At 43.5% G+C, this 17,755-nt stretch overlaps 1 protein-coding gene across 1 annotated transcript in view; it reads left to right on the top strand.

Annotated features, from left to right (window-relative positions):
• The first annotated feature begins 10,506 nt into the window (after positions 1–10,506).
• Positions 10,507–17,755, top strand: part of LOC119618786 (uncharacterized) — a 35,068-nt gene continuing 27,819 nt past the window's right edge. The window contains exons 1-3 of the mRNA XM_073012609.1: positions 10,507–10,682; positions 16,204–16,330; positions 17,469–17,564. Of these exons, the coding sequence (XP_072868710.1) occupies positions 10,680–10,682; positions 16,204–16,330; positions 17,469–17,564 (226 nt within the window). The 5' untranslated portion in view covers positions 10,507–10,679. The remainder of the gene's footprint in view (positions 10,683–16,203; positions 16,331–17,468; positions 17,565–17,755) is intronic.

The raw sequence follows: 17,755 nt of genomic DNA, 5'->3' as shown, positions 1-17,755 counted from the left end.
CATTTGTTGGGCTGGGACCCTTGGATGACTAAAATAACTGTTTTATCTTCTAGGGATGTTGATCAGTTCTAGAGGTTAAGATAGATTCCAAATATTTAAGTCTTTGAGTCAAAATCTGTGCCCTGTATGGTGATACCATGTATCTGCAAGTTCCCAGAAAATTTGCCAACTTAACAGTATTATTATTTGAGTCTTCTTTAGTTGAGCTAGCAATGAGCAAGTCACCTACATACTAATAATTTTGTCCCTTTCCAACTGTAGATTTCTTAAGTCCTTAGCTAGAGCATTTTCAAATAAGTGGGGGCTATCCCAGAACCCTTCAGAGATAACTGTCCAGGTTAGTTTTGAGGCTGAATGTGTATCTGGATCAGTCCATTCAAAGGCAAACATATTATGAATCTGGATGCAATAAGATGCAGAAAAATCCATCTTTCAGATTTAAGAATGTAAACCAGCTTGCATCCCCTGAGACTTGGTAAGTATTGGGGACAATGAGTTGTATGGAGACAACTGCATTTATTAATGCTCTAAGGTTTCTGACAAATCTGTACTTGCCATTAGGCTTTTCATCTGGTGACATGTGAGTATTGTAAGGAGACTCTCACGGCCTTCGTAACTCATGCCATTAGGCTTTTCATCTGGTGACGTGAGAGTATTGTAAAGAGACTCTCATGGCCTTAGTAACTCATGCCATTAGGCTTTTCATCTGGTAACATGCGAGTATTGTAAGGAGACTCTCACGGCCTTCGTAACTCATACGGCAAGAATTTGGCAATAAGGGGTTGAATTTCCCCCTCATGCTTCTTGCCTTAAAATGTATTATCTCTTCTGAGGGCGAGGAGCACTAGGCTGAAGTTGGATTTGAATGGAGGAGGTGTGTAGTGAGTTTCCCAGAGCCTGTGTGGCCCAAACCTCAATATTTACTTGAGACAACACCTCAGGTGGTAAATGTGACAGCTCATTCTTAGCTTCTTTTTTCTCCTGAGGGGTCAGGAACAAAAGTAACACTCTCTATGCTTTATGATCTGTGAAGGTGACCATGACTTGGTCTCCTGAGTCAATAAACCTCTCCCCAGTAAGAGGTCAGGCATTCAGACAGTACTAAAAAGGCAGGTGAGAAACCCAGAGGCCCTGGAGGACAACTTAGAAGATATGAAAAGCAGTGTTTTTGGGCTTGTCCATCATGAGAAGACAGGAGCCCATTGTATTGAATCAGGACAGAGTCATCTGCTCCCATATCTAATAAGAAATTAATGCTCCTACCTGCCACTTCAAGAGTCACCTGAGGCCCCTACATCTCTTGATAGATAATAGTCCAATGGGAGCCGAGGTAGGAAGTATCAGGCCCTACCACTTTTGAGTCTGCTGAGCTCTGATGATGACTCCCTTGGAAGCACAGTGCATTTCCTTTGGCAGTGGCCGACCTTCTTACAGAAGGCACATTGATTTATATGCAAGGCACAGTGGCCCAGAGGCACGGACTGGGACTTTTACCTTCTCACTTCCTCTGTGAGGGCCAGGGGTTAAAGGGCTGCCTCTGAAGTCGTGGAGAGCACAAGGCTGCAGCTAGAAGCTGGGCCTCTTGGGAGATTTGCTTTATGTTTTCTCTGCCCTATTCCTGTGATGGAAAACTGCAGAATCCAAGTCTAAAATCTGATCCACGGGAGTCTGGAAGCCTAAGGCTGCTTTTGGCAGCTTCCTGCAGATATCAGAAGCAGACTGGACTATAAAATAAACTCCTAGCAATGCCTGTCCCTTCTTTGAGCCAGAGTCAGTGTTAGTGTATGTCCTCAAAGTCTAAATTATCCACCCTTGTAATAAGGCTAGGTTTTCATCTTTTCCCTGAGCAATTTTCTAGACTTTATAAAAATTAAAAAGCTTTATCACACTTTTTTTATTTCTTCAAGGAGTCAAATGATCATAATTTTTTCTCTCTATGTCCTACTTTCTTCCTAATTCATTTCCCTTTTCTAGATTCTAGTTCTCTTTTGGGTCCTAGTCAGGCACTGCTGTGCCTCCTACTTGATAGGTGTCGTGTCCCTGGTTGCAGGCTGCCACCCTGTTAGCATGTGTGCTAACGACTCCCGTAATACACTGCTTTTCCACCATGCAGCAGGTGAACATAAATATATGCAAATCTTGCCTGGTCAGATCATACATCAAGATTAGCCTCTCAAATTTGTCTATGAATTTTCCTGGAACTTCTGAAAACTGTTTTAGTTTTTCCTTGCATATGGCTAATTCAGACATAGAAAGGGGTCCATATACCTATATAGTGTCCCTATTATCATCTGTTACTTCCCAGAGAGGGCAAACATTCAACTTTGCCAGCTGATAAGAGGCCCCACTGCATGTTGTTCTGGTGAAGCTCGGATGTTTCGAGAGTGGGGTATGTATGTAAGCCAGGACTCGAAGGGCAGGGAGAAGATGATGACAGGACACTAGAAAGCTCTGGAAAACTAGAAGAAATTAATAACATGTTGCACACCTCACCAGAACTGGAAGGAGTCTGACTGTGTTCTTATGGGGTGCTCGAACTGACAGGGGAGAGTTCAGCCCAGCTAAGAAAAGCCTAATATTAAGAGGCACTTGCATTAAAAGGGTAATCAATTATGTGCCATCCCTATTTTGTCTTTTCCTCAAACATATAGAAACCCATTTAAATTTTTTATCCTGACCAAGCATCAGAGAAGCCTCTATGTAAAGTATTTCCTCCTATTTAATTTCTCTTCTATAAAACAAATTAAGCTGCAAAAAAGGGAGTCAGACCGAACAGGGGAAATGGGGAGGCTATAACTTGTGTATTGTAATGTATTCGTCCATTTTCACACTGCTATGACAAAACTCTTTCAGGAAAAAAGTGACATGCTGGGTTTAGAAAGTAGTGTCCAGCTGCCCTATATCAGCTCATCAAAGATGATCTTAAGGTTAAGAAATGAGAGAAAACTGTTAAGAAAAAGTCTCATGTTCTCCATCTTGAGGCTAATTGTTTGCAGGGGTTGTCATAAAAGAGGCTGTCACTAAACAGGCATATCTGATCCTATCATGTAGGGCTGTTAAACACCACATTTCAACTCCTAGTCATAATGATGGAGAGGTTATTGCTGATCGTTTCTGATAATTAAGGTACAAAAATACTAGGTTCCAAGACATCTCTTTTTTCAGTGTCACTTGGACCAATGGCAAGTTAAATAAGCAATCAGCTAAAAGTCAGAGGATCACTGAGAAAGTAAAAGCTAAACTGTTTGGGGCCTCTTTCCTGGGGCAGCCTCCAGGCTACTACAAAACAGAATCGGTGAGCAGAAAGGTGACAAGATGCAGAGCACTCAGGTGAGGGACAAAGAGCACAAGGTGGACAGTCCAAAAAGAGAAAGTGGCAAACATCTTCTTTAGCTACTTTACACTGTTGGTGGGACTGTAAACTAGTTCAACCATTGTGGAAAAGAGTGTGGCGATTCCTCAAGGATCTAGAACTAGAAATACCATTTGACCCAGCCATCCCATTACTGGGGATATACTCAAAGGATTATAAATCATGCTGCTATAAAGACACATGCACACATATGTTTATTGCACACTATTCACAATTGCAAAGACTTGGAATCAACCCAAATGTCCATCAGTGACAGACTGGATTAAGAAAATGTGGCACATATACACCATGGAATACTATGCAGCCATAAAAAAGGATGAGTTCGTGTCCTTTGTAGGGACATGGATGCAGCTGGAAACCATCATTCTCAATAAACTATCGCAAGAACAGAAAACCAAACACCACATGTTCTCACTCATAGGTGGGAATTGAACAATGAGATCACTTGGACACAGGAAGAGGAACATCACACACCGAGTCCTATTGTGGGGAGGGAGGAGGGACGAGGGATAGCATTAGGAGATACACCTAATGTAAATGATGAGTTAATGGGTGCAGCACACCAACACGGCACATGTACACATATGTAACAAACCTGCACATTGTGCACATGTACCCTAGATCTTAAAGTATAATAAAAAAAGAAAAAACTTGCCTTCCTGGAGGGTATTTGTAGCTAAAAATAAACTAGATTTCAACTTAGATTGCCACTAAAATACATTATAAACTACAAAGTATTACAAAAATACATATATAATATTAAGGCTATATGTATATCTAAATTTTACCTAAATCTGAATTTGCTTTATTTGACAAAGTCTATAAACAACCCCAGGACAATAAAAATTTTATCCTTAGAAAGTTTGTACCAATCCCCTTTCATCCTATCCCCAACTGCACCTGCCTATGGGTTCCCAGCCTGCCCAGGCTCTGTAGCTTCCATACCCTTCTTCCATTTCCAACCGCTCCTGTGTTGTATATTTTATAATAAATGGTTAAACACAAGTACAGTGTTTGGCTGAGTTCTGTGAGTATTTTAATCAAATTCTTAAACTTGAGAAGGGGGTTATGGGAGTCCCCATTTGTTAGTAGCTCAGAAGTATGTATGGGTACTTGTAGTTTGTGACTGGCATCTGCAGTAAGAGCAGTGTTGTGGGACTAACCACTGGACTCTAGGGCCTGTGCGGACTTTGGGTGGTGTGAGATGTAAAATGTTAAACAACTAGTTGGTGTTGGAGAACTGCTTTGTATTCCTCAAACTCTACAGATGTAGTGTCAGAAGAAAGACATCGGCCAGGTGCAGTGGCTCACATCTGTAATCCCAACACTTTGGGAGGCTGAGGTGGGCAGATCACAAGGTCAGGAGTTTGAGATCAGCCTGACCAATATGGTGAAACCCCATCTCTACTAAAAATACAAAAATTAGCCGGGCATGGTGGTGGGCACCTGTAGTCCCAGCTACTTAGGAGGCTGAGGCCAGAGAATCACTTGAACCCAGGAGGCGGAGGTTGCAGTGAGCCGAGATCATGCCACTGCACTCCAGCCTAAGCGACAGAGTGAGAGTCCGTCTCAAAAAAAAAAAAAAAAAGAAGAAGAAGAAGAAGAAGAAAAAAAAAAAGAAAAAGAAAGAACAAAGAAGAAGACATCACAGGGGCTGGAGCTGGAGAAAGACTAGGTGTCTGGGGAAGAAAGGCTCTCTTCTCCTGTATATAGGCTGTCACACTACACATTCTCCTGTGATTCCAGATCTTCTCCCCGGGTGAGAGGGGACTAAAAACTTCAGAACAGACCCCCTTCGCCTACAGCTACCATCACATACATTTCACTCACTTACAAACATACTCTTAGGAAGTATTAATGTGGCCATGCCCCTCCCAGAACTAAGTACCGCCCTCAGCAATCCCATCACAGTGCCTTCTCTTCTAGTTTCTTGCCAAAAACCTACACAAGTGCCCATGGGTATCCTAGTTTAGTTCTACCCTCAGACACTGAATCTGCAGCAGCAATCTGTTCTCTCCACCACCTGTTAATAATCTCAACTGCCTGCATGGACACAGGAGTAATTCTGAGTATAGCCCCTCCTAGACCATTATCTTTAACACAAATCAGTCCTTCCACCTACCTTTTACTCTCCCCCACTCATGGATTTTTGGTGGCTCTTTTCTCTTTTCTACATTTTTCCCCACAGCCTCTCTTTTACGTGTACACAGTGTGTCCAGGATCACCCATTAGATACCTAAATCCAGTGTATACTGAAATTCAGATGTCTGGAAGTTCAAGATCATGTCCATAATCCGGCTGTTGCTTTTCTTTAAAAAGCATTTAGCCTACATGTACATTTTTCTTTGCTTCTTTTGAAATATACATATATACAAATTATTTTAACAGCTAAATAAACCTTAACTTTTTTTTTTTTTTTTTTTTTTGACTCAGGATTCTCTTTACCTAGGACCTGAGAACCATTACTTTGTTTTTGCTTTTGATTTGGCAAAGGTTTTGGTTCCCCCCCTCCATTTTCAGCCTTTTAAAGAAGACACAGATGTGTTTAGAATAATAAAGCTCATTTTAAGGTCACACAAAAGTTGAGCACAAAGAATAGGATTCAATTCAGCAATACAGAGTAATGAAGAGTAAAAGACACTAAGTTTCTCCAACAGAAAACCAATCATCCAAGGCGATTATATTAAAGGTGATAATATCTGGAGCCTAAAGTATTTAACGCTGCAAAAGCAAGAACAGTTTAGGGTATAAACTGAGCAGTGGAATTTTTAGCTGTGCCTTGGTTTCTACTTATTACTTAAGAAAGATTAGCATAGTTTTGTGTAGTCTTTAGTAGACAACATGCATCCATGTAAATTAAACAGTATTTTCTACAATTGTGTGACTATAAGGCCACAGTATTTATTTTGAATAAACCTCTTAAATCGTAATTTTAATATTAATATTATTAATTTGAAATATAAAGCATTATAGCTTTAAGTTTATATAACTTTATTATAAGTATTAATTTGTTTGAATTAAGTTTATATAACTTTAATATAAGTATTAATTTGTTTGAAATATAAAGTATTATAAAATATTGTAATTAAGCTTACAGATAATTTTAAATATATATACATTATGACTAGTATATTAAAATTATTTATATGTAGACATTTATATTTAATACCCAAAGAAAATTTACTACCACATTGCTATAGTAGATATTAACCTGACATGCTTATTAATTGATCCTATAGGTATAATTATAGGTCAACATAATTTTACAGCCTATTTTATTTTACTAAATTAGGAATGTCACTATTCCAGGACAAATAAATGCAGTTGATGTGGCCACCCAAGAATCATAGTACCTCTTTAGTTAGCTATCTTGCAGTCTCTGATATAACTCTACCACGTGAATAGAGCGAATTCCAATTCTTCATCAAATAGTGCCGGTGGAGGTTGTCAGGTGTGTTACAGTATAGATTCCCAATCCAACGGCCAGCAGATGGGAGAGCAGCAGAGGAGGAAATTCTGCTCAGAATAAGCTCTCTTTCTTCATAATACTTGTGTGTCTCATGCTGAGAGTAGTACTGCACTTTCAGGTGTTTAGAGAAGAACTTCCTTGGGGGAATATTTTCCGGTCAATTTGACCAATGTTATATGTAATCTGAATTTGTCTTTAAGATTCTTTCAACCTCTTTTCTTCTCTCAGTACAGTTTTACTCAGACTGAGAGCTGTCTTTCTCTTCAATGCTCTGAGTATCTGTGTCTAAGCCCTATTTCTATCACATGGTGTCTGTCTGTGAGTGAGAACTCCTGGAGCTCCTCTATCTAGATCCATGCTGTGTATCCAGCAATATTCTTTTTGCGTCACTATTATAAACAGAAACTGAGGCTGAAACATTGCTCCTGTTCCTCCTATCGCAAAAGTGCAATTCTACCCAGGAGCCCTGCAGGCTCTCCTCCCGCAGCTCAGGGACCCCGCTCTGTAACGCGGCACTGCAGTGCATCTGTGGCAGTTGTGTTCCATGTAAAATGTGAGCTGCCAGCTGTGGGCTGTGCCTCAGTGGTAGATGGCAGGGTTTGGGAGAGGACACAGGCCACCAGGAGAGGGCAAGCAGAATTGCTGCAGCCCAGGGCTTAGGGAGTAGGTATCCATTGCTTTGAAATATAAATAGCCAGCCCGGCACGGTGGCCCACGCCTGTAATCCCAGCACTTTGGGAGGCTGAGGTGGGCGGATCACAAGGTCAGGAGATCAAGACCATCCTGGCTAACATGGAGAAACCCCGTCTCTACTAAAAATACAAAAAAATTAGCCAGGTGTGATGGCGAGCACCTGTAGTCCCAGCTACTCCAGATGCTGAGGCAGGAGAATGGCGTGAACCCAGGAGGCGGAGCTTGCAGTGAGCCGAGATTGCACCACTGCACTCCAGCTTGGGCAACAGAGCAAGACTCCGTCTCAAAAAAAAAATAAAATAAATATATATATATATATAGCCAAGATGATAGTGCCCTATCTCACTGTTTCTGTAAGAGATTGAGAGTGACTTAGAGCTGAAGGTAAGGTAGGCTTACCTGCAACAGGCACCTGGCTCTAAGTTGCAAAACTGCCTCCTATCATGATGTTGGAAGTTTATTGTTTCTTTGCATATAACCAACCAGTATACAGAAGACCTCCCCAATTACCAGGTGAGTTTAGGATGAATTATGTATGACCAATGGTTTGTACAGAAGGGAGGCAGGAGAATCGGGTCTGGAGGCAGAGAATTTAAGGCCAATTTGTGCTGACTTCCTAAAAGAAAAAAAAACCAAGGTCTGGAGGCAGGGACCCTAAGGCCACTTAAGGCAAACTTCCAACAGCTAAACCAAAAGAAAAAAATCCCATCTCCCCACACCTGAGTAGCAAAGGCTCAAAGGCTACTCTCCCTACAACCCTTCCCCTTCTACCGCTTCTCAGATGGAAAGGGAAGGTGCCTTGGAGTGGCTGCAGGCCAAGCACCGGCCATCCCTTCATCTGCATAGGGTGCCAATTTACCTAAGCCTTTAGTTAGCCACGGACCAAATCCTTCATCCAGATCAGTGGTAGCTGATAGGGACCTTAAAAGGAGTAGTTAAAACCCAGAAAACTTCATAACCATGACCTTGAGTCATTTGCTCAAGCCCACACCCACTTTAATCCTTACCTTAATAAATTTCTGCTTTTGATGCTTCCTTCCTGTGTTTTGCTCCTTTGTTACTTTGTGCATTTTGTTCAATTATTTGTTCAAGTTGCCAAGGACCTGGACAACTCACTCACGGTCTTCCTTCTGGGAACAGAAGTGCAGGTAGATGTGGATGCATGTGATTGGTGCTTAAACTCACACAGTGCCCCACACCACCAGAGAAAAACACACAGTTACAGCCTGTGTGTCCAAATTAGGTCCAGATTAGGTCCAAAAACAAATAGCAAAACAAGAAGATTGCCTTTAATCTTTTCCCTCCACTTCTAAACTCTGGAGGACAAGGCTGTGAAGAGATCTGAAGACATGGTGCTCTCTCCTCCTGTGGCCCCAACATTCTTTGTTTACTGTCTGGTATTTGAAAGGAAGAGGAACCTTTGATAGAGGAGGTGGTCGGAGGCTGGTTAGGCAGGTAGAGACAGAGGGTCTGGGGAGAAGGAAAACACCTGTAGGACCGCACCTGCACCACCCCTGTAGCTAGCGGGAAGAAATGTGGTTAAGAACTTCCTCTAAGGCCAGGATGTTGCTCCAAAGGGACTGTCCCAACTTAGGCACAGGTGCAATAAATCAACCTAAGTGTCTTTAACTTGACCCAGTTCATTATAAGGTCATTAACATGACATTAGCATTGTGGTTTTAGCTCCCCCCCTGTAAGTTTCACTTAGGCACTCATGGGTAACAACCAAAATGGAGTCACTGTGGTCAATCCCAAGCATCCGCAGATGCAACACCCTTAGTGGGGAACTTTACCCATCCCATTTGGGCAGAACCCACAGAAGACATACTTGTTCTTGCCACATAAAAGACCTAGACCTCAGCCTCATTTCTGGCAACCTGCTTTCAGGTCCCCTCTTGCTTCTGAGAACTTTCCTTTTGCTTAACAAATCCTACTTTGCCTTACTCACTCTCTGGCACCCGTGTGCTTCATTCTTTTCGGTCGTGGCACAAGAGTCCCGACCTGGCTCAATCGAGGAGACCACCACATCTCCACCAAACAGTAACTGGGAAACCGTGGTCTTCACGTGGATGCTCTCAGCTTGCAGCACCAGATCTCTCTGGGGGCACTGTCCCACCCACCCTTGAGCCTGAGAAAAGTTGGTAGAGAGGCTGGTGCGTTACTTCCAGCAGAAAAGAAGTGTTCAGGCCCTCACTTCCCTGAGGAAAGAGAGGCCCTCATAGCTGTGCTCAATGTGGCAGCCACCTGCCATATGTAGCTACTGGGCACCTGGAATGTGACTGGTTTGAAGTAAAATGTGCTGCAAACATAAAATACACCGTGAGTTTAGAAGAATTAGATCAGAAATGTACTTTATTTCTAATTGTATATTGATCACATATTAATACAATATTTTGGATACAATGGATTAAAAATTATTACCAACAATTTCACTCTAAAAATTATTTTTGACGTGGCTAATAAAAAACGGAAAATTCACAAATAGCTAACATTTTATATTTTAGAGGATTGCTGCCCTCTTAAATCAGGTGTCCTACTCAAAAGACTAGCGGCCAGAAGGGTTATGAAATCTAAAAATATTAAAATAATTGTCATTATATTGCTTCCACTTGTGAAAAAGTGTGTGCCTGTGCATGCATGTGTGCGCGTCCGTATCTACGTGTGCGCGCGTGTGTGTACGTCTGTGTGTCCGTGCGTGCGTGTATTTTATAAGTGGACATAACCTTACACACAAGGTTAAAAAGAGACCCCTGGGCTGCTTCAGGTCAAGCCCGGAGAGAAAGCCCTGCCTGAAAGGGCCTGGAGGCCCCAGGTTGTCACTCTTGCCTCATCAGTGGAGTGTGTGGTCGCGAATTCTGTTACTCAAAGCCCGAGGGCGGGGATTGGAGTATTATCCAATCAGAGTGTCGGAGTGAGAACTGCCCAATCAGGCGCGCAGCCAGAGAGGAGGCGGTGGCTTCCGGGATGTGGCGCGGCCTTTTCCTCTGGTTCCTGCCAGGGCTTGGGTTAGGGCTTCAGCTGTCTGCGTCCTCGGCTCCGGGAGGCCTCGGGGATTCGGCAGCAGCCCCAGCCTCCCGTCGCTCTGTCACCAGCGGGTATTGGATGATTTGCAGCTAAGACTCCCGGATCCCCTGAAGTGGGGAAATGGTGAGTGTGCGGGGCAGGGCGTCCCGAGGCTGGGGGGGGCCTCATCGGCAGCGGCGGGAAATGGCGGCGGCGGGACCGAGTCTGTGAACAGAGTCCCCGCTGCCGCCGCTCAGCCCTCGGTCCTCAGTCCCCTCCGGTGAGGGTCCCGGGCTCCTGTCGGTCCCCGCCCGGCGGCTCTGCCCAGCCTGTAGCCCTCCTCGTTCAGCTCTGCGCCCGCAGCCCCGCACCTTCCCCGGGCTGTGGGGTGAGGAGCTCTCCGGGAAGACGCCGGCGCGGCGTGCGCGGGCACCGCGTGGGAGGAGCTGTGGTCCGGGGTCCTGTCCCTTCTTTACCCGGTTCCGAATGAGATCGAGGCCCCATCAAAACACAGAGTTCATGTGAGGAAACAGGGACTCATTAACGGGACAGCGCCCCCGTGGCTCGTGGTTTGGGCCAGCGGGTCTTGAAGGAAAGGCCTTTGTGAGGTGTGTGAGGAAGGGAAGCCATTCACCCGCCCGCCCCAACTTTCCCACCGGTCCCATTGCCCTGAGCGCCTCCTCCGCGTGGCTGTTCCTGAGTGGCATCTTTTAGAATAGGCTGGTGGCGTGTGCACAGCGCTTCGCTGAGTTCTGTGAGTGGTTCTGCCACATTATGGAACTTGAGGAGGTTGTGGGCGCCCCTGGTTTGTTGCAGACGTTCAGAAATGAAGACGGGTGTCCAGAGGCAGGGACTGGCGTCTGCAGGGGGGCAGCTGCGGGAAGAGCGCTGAGCTTGTGGGTCTGCGCTGACTCTGGGTGGGGTCGTTAGTGAGTTGCTGGACACCCCGTTGGGGTTGAAGCATTGGCTGGTGTTGAGGAAACTCCGCAAGTTTTCTGTCAGAAGGAAGACATGGCTGAGCCTGGGCTGGAGGAAGATGCCTAGTGTCTGCGGGAGGCGCGACTGGATTTTGCACTTGCGCGGTCCTGCTGGTCTCCTCCTGGGGAGAGGGGACTGAGAACTCAGAGGAAAGGAGTTCTGAGAAACATCCCTTCCCTTCACCCTGCTGCCAGCCCCCACCCAATGCTAACCCACTCCTGACCACGCCCACCGGTATTCGCATTGCCACACTCCTCCCAGTACAGGGTTCCACCCTCAGGAATTGTGCCCATGGCTGCTTTGCTCCTAGCGTTTTCTGCCAAAAACACACGCAGTGCCCAGAAGTCTCCTGGCTCATCTCAACCATCTGTAGCAGGAACTTGCTTCCTTCACCCACCCAGCCTTCTGGACCGCCTGATCCTAATCTCTTCTGTCTTTATAGATACAGGAATCAGAGCATAGCCCTGCCTCAGCCTGTACCTGTAGTACAAACCAGTGCTTTAGTCAGTCCGGCCCTGCTGCCACCCATGGCTCTTGATAGCTTCTTTCTCTCTTCTGCTTTTTCCTTCCCCACAAATTCTCTACGGTGTCCATCCCTCAGGTGCCTATGAGAATTCAGATGTTAGTGAGTTCAAGACAAGGTCTTTAGGCCTGGATGTTGTAGGAGCAAACACAAATTAGAAAAGGCTTAATGCTTTCTCTTTAGAATGAGGGAAGAATTTTTGCTCTTCTCCCGTTTCTTAAAGCATTTAGTTTGAGAACTTTTATATTTAAATATTTTCTCTGCTTCTTTGAAATATGTGTAAGTCATTTTTTATCAGTTAAATAGGTCATTTGTCTTTTTTGGCTCCAAATTGCCTTCATCTGGGACCTGGGAACTATTGCTTTGAAATGTAAATAGCAAGAACATACACCCTATTTCACAGTTTCTGTAGGAGACTAGGAGGCTGCCTTCAGCAGGTACCTAGCCACATTGCAAATCTACATCCTGTCATGAAGATGTGGATGTTTTTTTCTTTAATTATTAGAAAAAATTAGAAAACCCAGATGACCTCTCAGATTACAAGGTGAAATTATAATAAATTGTGTATAACAAATGGTGCTTTCAAGGCTTCTACTTGAGATTAATTATAGTGACTTTCTGTGTTTGCATTCTCTTAGATTGCTTGTGATGCACATCACATTTTGATTTAATTATACAACAAAACATTTTCTTGCGGTTCTGTTATTGTGGAGACTTTTTTAGGATTGCAGATGTTTTAGCTTTTAGTTATATTTTCCACACACTGTCCAGAATTACCAGATGTTGTACACAAAATGTCCAGCAGTCTTCACTTCAGAAAACATTCTTTCTTAAGATTCCAGTCACAACCTAAAATTGTGCGGCAAAGTGTTTCCCAAATCTGCAAACAGAATGGTCTCTCTCTTGGGATCTACAGTCCTTTCTAGAGCAGTTAGGCTAAATTTCTACAAAAATAACTTTTCAGGACAGTAATGAGTTATTTCACCTCCTTCAGTGCTCCTGGCATCTTCCATTCTGACACTGATTTCAGAGATTTGGGGCCCATAAACCTAACCAGAATCACACATACACATCGATTAAACCTGAGAAATTCTCCCTCCCACCTCCCCTTCCCCAAATGCCCACAAATGTGCATAGCTCACCAGCCCTCCAAGACCTAAATGTGCAGTTCTAGATTCTGAATTTATGTCCTGGAATTTGATAAAAGAACTTTTATCTGAGAAATAAAAGTTTTTAAATGTATCAGACCCAGAGATGTGTTAAAAAGAGACCACAGTCACATACTGTTCCCCTCCTTGAACTATTTGTCTTTTGAAATTGCTTGCTATTGCCACAAGTGTCTGTAAATTAACCTAATAATGCCACGCTGGACACTATAACCTATATCCTATAGCTTAACTATGTGTATGACCAATCACTAACCAATGTTACTTCTATAAACCAATAAGAATATCTGACACCTTTCTATCAGTCTGCTCTCTGGCTTCCTTTTTGCCTTAAAAAATATGCTTGTAACTGCTTCTAATTGGAGTGTATATTCAGGGCAACTTTATACTCCAGGATTGCAGTCTTCAAGCTTTGGCTCAAACTCTGTACTTATGTTACCCCAATTTTTTCCTTTTAGCTCAAAATATTCTTTAGAATGTGTTGAAGGAGGCTTCATGAGAAGGTCTTTCCTCTGATTTTACTCTGCTTCCTGTAACTCAAGAATGCAGCACACATTGATCTCACCTAGAATCTGCACGCAAAAGCTGGCCTCTGCCTAAGAGTCACAAGACAGGGCCAGACTGTGTGTTGAAGAGATACAGAAAAGTCATAGAAGGTGTTTTCTGCATCATGAGAGGTCAACATAGACATCTTAAGCCCCACTTTCAGAGTGGAGCCCTTTGAGTTTTCTGGATCTTGTCCAGTGACCTGCTACAGCTGTGTAAGAGGCTTCTGGTGTGAACACAATGCTGTGACAGAATCTGTAAATGTAAACAAGCACCTTAGCAGTGGGAAGTCAAGGCCACTAAATATCCAGAGCCATAATCCCAACTATGCCTCCCTGTGTTACTAGAGTACTTTTGTCCTTCCCCTGCCTGAGTTAGCTGATCAGGGACAGGGGATATCACATCCGGATCCAGGATCTGCAGCTCCATCAGGGCAGTTCCATTTTCTGTTTGCACCCCGCAAAGTCAGCCTGAGTCTCTCCTGCCTGGATCACTATGGGGGCATCAGCCTAGGGTCACTGGGGACACTCTCAGCAGCGTCAGTGAGTATTTGAGACATTTGAGGATGTCCTGTGCAGACTGGGGTCAGTGTTTCATATGGTCATTAGGAAAAGAGATGAAATAGTCATGGTCCCTACCATCAAGGAACTTGCATTCTAGAGCACATGAATAAATGATTAAATTCAGTGTCATGTATTCAGTACAAAGATGAAAACTGTACAGGAGACTTAAGCTTTATTTGGGTTACTTCCCTTTTATTGTTTGGTGAGTTTTGATGCCACCACCTGCAGGGCTGTTTATGGACAAAAGAGAAGTCATTATTTGTATTGTGTTTGCCTTGCTAAGAATAAATATTTAGCTTCAAATATAATTGGTTGGAAAAAACAAAAGGGTTTTGGTTAAATTCCTTTTTATTGTATGTTACAGATGGGGAAGTGGCAAAATAGATAAAAATTACACAAACTCTGGGAATCAAATTTCTCTTGGACGGGCTTGGAAAAGACAAAACTGAAACTACTTAGTGGCCTAGAAAGCAGAAGCCTAGGACCTATTTTCTGTCCCAACTCTGCCCAGATCCACCATCTACTGAACCTTGTCCAGGTCTGACCCCACACTGCAATGCCTCACAGAACTGCTTAGAGAAGATGAGAGTTTGGGGTAGCTATTCGTACTCTCTCCAGAGCTGGTGCTCCCAATTTCCTGAAACCCAAAAGCAGATAAGTGGGGAAAAGCAATGTACTTTGGGGCCTTAAATTATTTTACAAAAAATTAAAACCAGTATTTCTAGAGACATCCCATCCAGCAACCTGTTCTCCATCTTTGCAATTTCAGTGGCTTTTTCACAAGTCTCATAGTAACTACAAACACAAAAATAAAAAATTCCTGAATTGTACTTAAAACTTTCTTCTATGTCTGTCCCATTTATCTACCTTGAGCTATTATTCTATGTATTTTTTTTAAATCACCGATAGGAAAACAAGAAAAAACAGAAAATGCTGGGACCCTGCATTTAAATCCTGGGAAGTATTACACACTTTGTACCCACCTCCCAGGATGCTATGAGAATTAGCACACATAATATGAGCTTCCCAGCACAGTGCTCTGTTACATACTCCTGAGCACATAGTACATGCTCCATAAATATCACATTAATGCATGTGGGTGTGCTGTTTTTCAAATGCAGACTTACTCAGACATTGCAACCATCTCCAGCCTCTGTAACCTTTAAAGGGCTTGCAGAGAATGCCATCTTTCAGGATGATGATTGCTGGTCTTGTCTTCAGATGAAAAGTATTTGTATTGTGATAAGGGTGTTGGGGTAAGGGACTCTGCTGTGTCTGCTTTCTCTAGCTGAGTGGTACTGTAATGGATCTAGGGGGAGGAGCATCAGCATTAACGGGAGACTTGCTGTAAAAAGCTAATTTGTGGACCCTTTTCAAACCTGCAGAATTGTGTTACTTACAGTGAGGCCTAGAATACCAAATTTATATGCACACTGAAGCTTGAGAGGCAATGTTTAACTAAGTGACCCTCAGCCCAGTCTTCCAGTAGAATCACATGGCAGTTTGAAGAGAAACTTGTCACCTGTTCCCTCCCTACAGATCCTGTTAAGTTTCTTGTGTGACATTAACAGCGAGGCCAGGGTCAAGCATGAGGGCTTCCGGATACTTTAACGAGACATGAGTTCACCTTTTGTTCCAGGAGGTCATAGGACCTGCTTTGCTTGGTTTTGGTAGGGACAGGTGAGTGTAGCCTATATTTCTACTGCAGCAACAAAAATTGCTGGCATGCCCTCCTTTTTCCTCAGAGTTATAGAATACTTTAGATAACATTACTGTGTTAAAAGTCATTTTATCAGATAATTCCAGTCAGTCCCATAAGTCACAACTAGTTCTCTTATTTCACTTATGGTCAAATTAAGAACTGTCACATGATAAATATGTGTTTTCAGGAACTCTTAACATTCAGGGATGTGGCCATAGAATTCTCCCCTGAAGAGTGGAAATGCCTGGATCCTGCCCAGCAGAATTTATATAGAGACGTGATGTTGGAGAACTACAGAAACCTGGTCTCCCTGGGTATGGATAAATTTTAATACGTAATTCCTAGTACTTTCTCAGAGTTTCATTTTCTTTTTTTTTTTTTTTTTTTTTTTTTGAGACGGAGTCTTGCTCTGTCACCCAGGCTGGAGTGCGGTGGCCGGATCTCAGCTCACTGCAAGCTCCGCCTCCCGGGTTCACGCCATTCTCCTGCCTCAGCCTCCCGAGTAGCTGGGACGACAGGCGCCCGCCACCTCGCCCGGCTAGTTTTTTGTATTTTTTAGTAGAGACGGGGTTTCACCATGTTAGCCAGGATGGTCTCGATCTCCTGACCTCGTGATCCGCCCGTCTCGGCCTCCCAAAGTGCTGGGATTACAGGCTTGAGCCACCGTGCCCGGCCGAGTTTCATTTTCTTTCTTTGTAGAATGTCTCTTGGGAGCTTCTGCTTTGCATTAATTAATTTTCAGTTCCTTTATACAAGAAAAAAATTGGGAATTTGCTGGTGTAAAAAAAAATCTTTAGGATGTTTCATCATTGCATAAACCTTCTCTTTTCTTGAACTAATTTGTGTTCTTCACTCTAGGATAGTAGTAATTCTAGAAATTCAGTGATGTAAAATACTGTTTTCCACATCTTAAAATCCAATTTGCACCACTTATTTTTTTTTTTTTTTTTTTTTTTTTTTTTTTTTTTTGAGACGGAGTCTCGCTTTGTCACCCAGGCTGGAGTGCAGTGGCGCAATCTCGGCTCACTGCAAGCTCCGCCTCCCGGGTTCACGCCATTCTCCTGCCTCAGCCTCCCGAGTAGCTGGGACTACAGGCACCCGCCACCTCGCCCGGCTAGTTTTTTTTGTAATATTTAGTAGAGACGGGGTTTCACTGTGTTAGCCAGGATGGTCTCGATCTCCTGACCTCGTGATCCACCCGTCTCCGCCTCCCAAAGTGCTGGGATTACAGGCTTGAGCCACCGCGCCCGGCCTGCACCACTTATTTTTGATTCAGTAGTACTGGGTAGTGGAACTTAGAACCCGCAGATTTAAAATATTTAAGTATTCTAAAGATTCTGTCAGGAAACAATTTTTGGATTAAATTTCTTTATTCTACTTAGCATAGTAATAGATTGGTCATTGGAGTATCCCCAGCAATAGTCATGTTAATTTTTTTTTTTAATAAAACAGGTTTTGTGATCTCCAACCCAGACCTGGTCACCTGTCTGGAGCAAATAAAAGAGCCCTACAACTTGAAGATACATGAGACAGCAGCCAAACCCCCAGGTAGGTGAGAGTGAATGAAGGAGAGGACACAGGCAAGGAGGCAAAAGGTCAGGAAGGAAGCCAGGCCTTCAAATGTAGTTTGGGAAACTGTGCCAATGAAAATAATTTCTGAGAAGGCTGCATTTTTTCTCTTATTCACAAATAGAGTCATCTTCTGTCCCATGCTCTTAAATCTTCTAAGAATTTCCTTT

Source organism: Chlorocebus sabaeus, chromosome 27 (assembly GCF_047675955.1).
Source record: "Chlorocebus sabaeus isolate Y175 chromosome 27, mChlSab1.0.hap1, whole genome shotgun sequence".
Taxonomy (NCBI): Eukaryota; Metazoa; Chordata; class Mammalia; order Primates; family Cercopithecidae; genus Chlorocebus; species Chlorocebus sabaeus.
The sequence above is the reverse complement of the archived record's forward strand: the minus strand, read 5'-3'. Positions and strand labels throughout refer to the sequence as shown.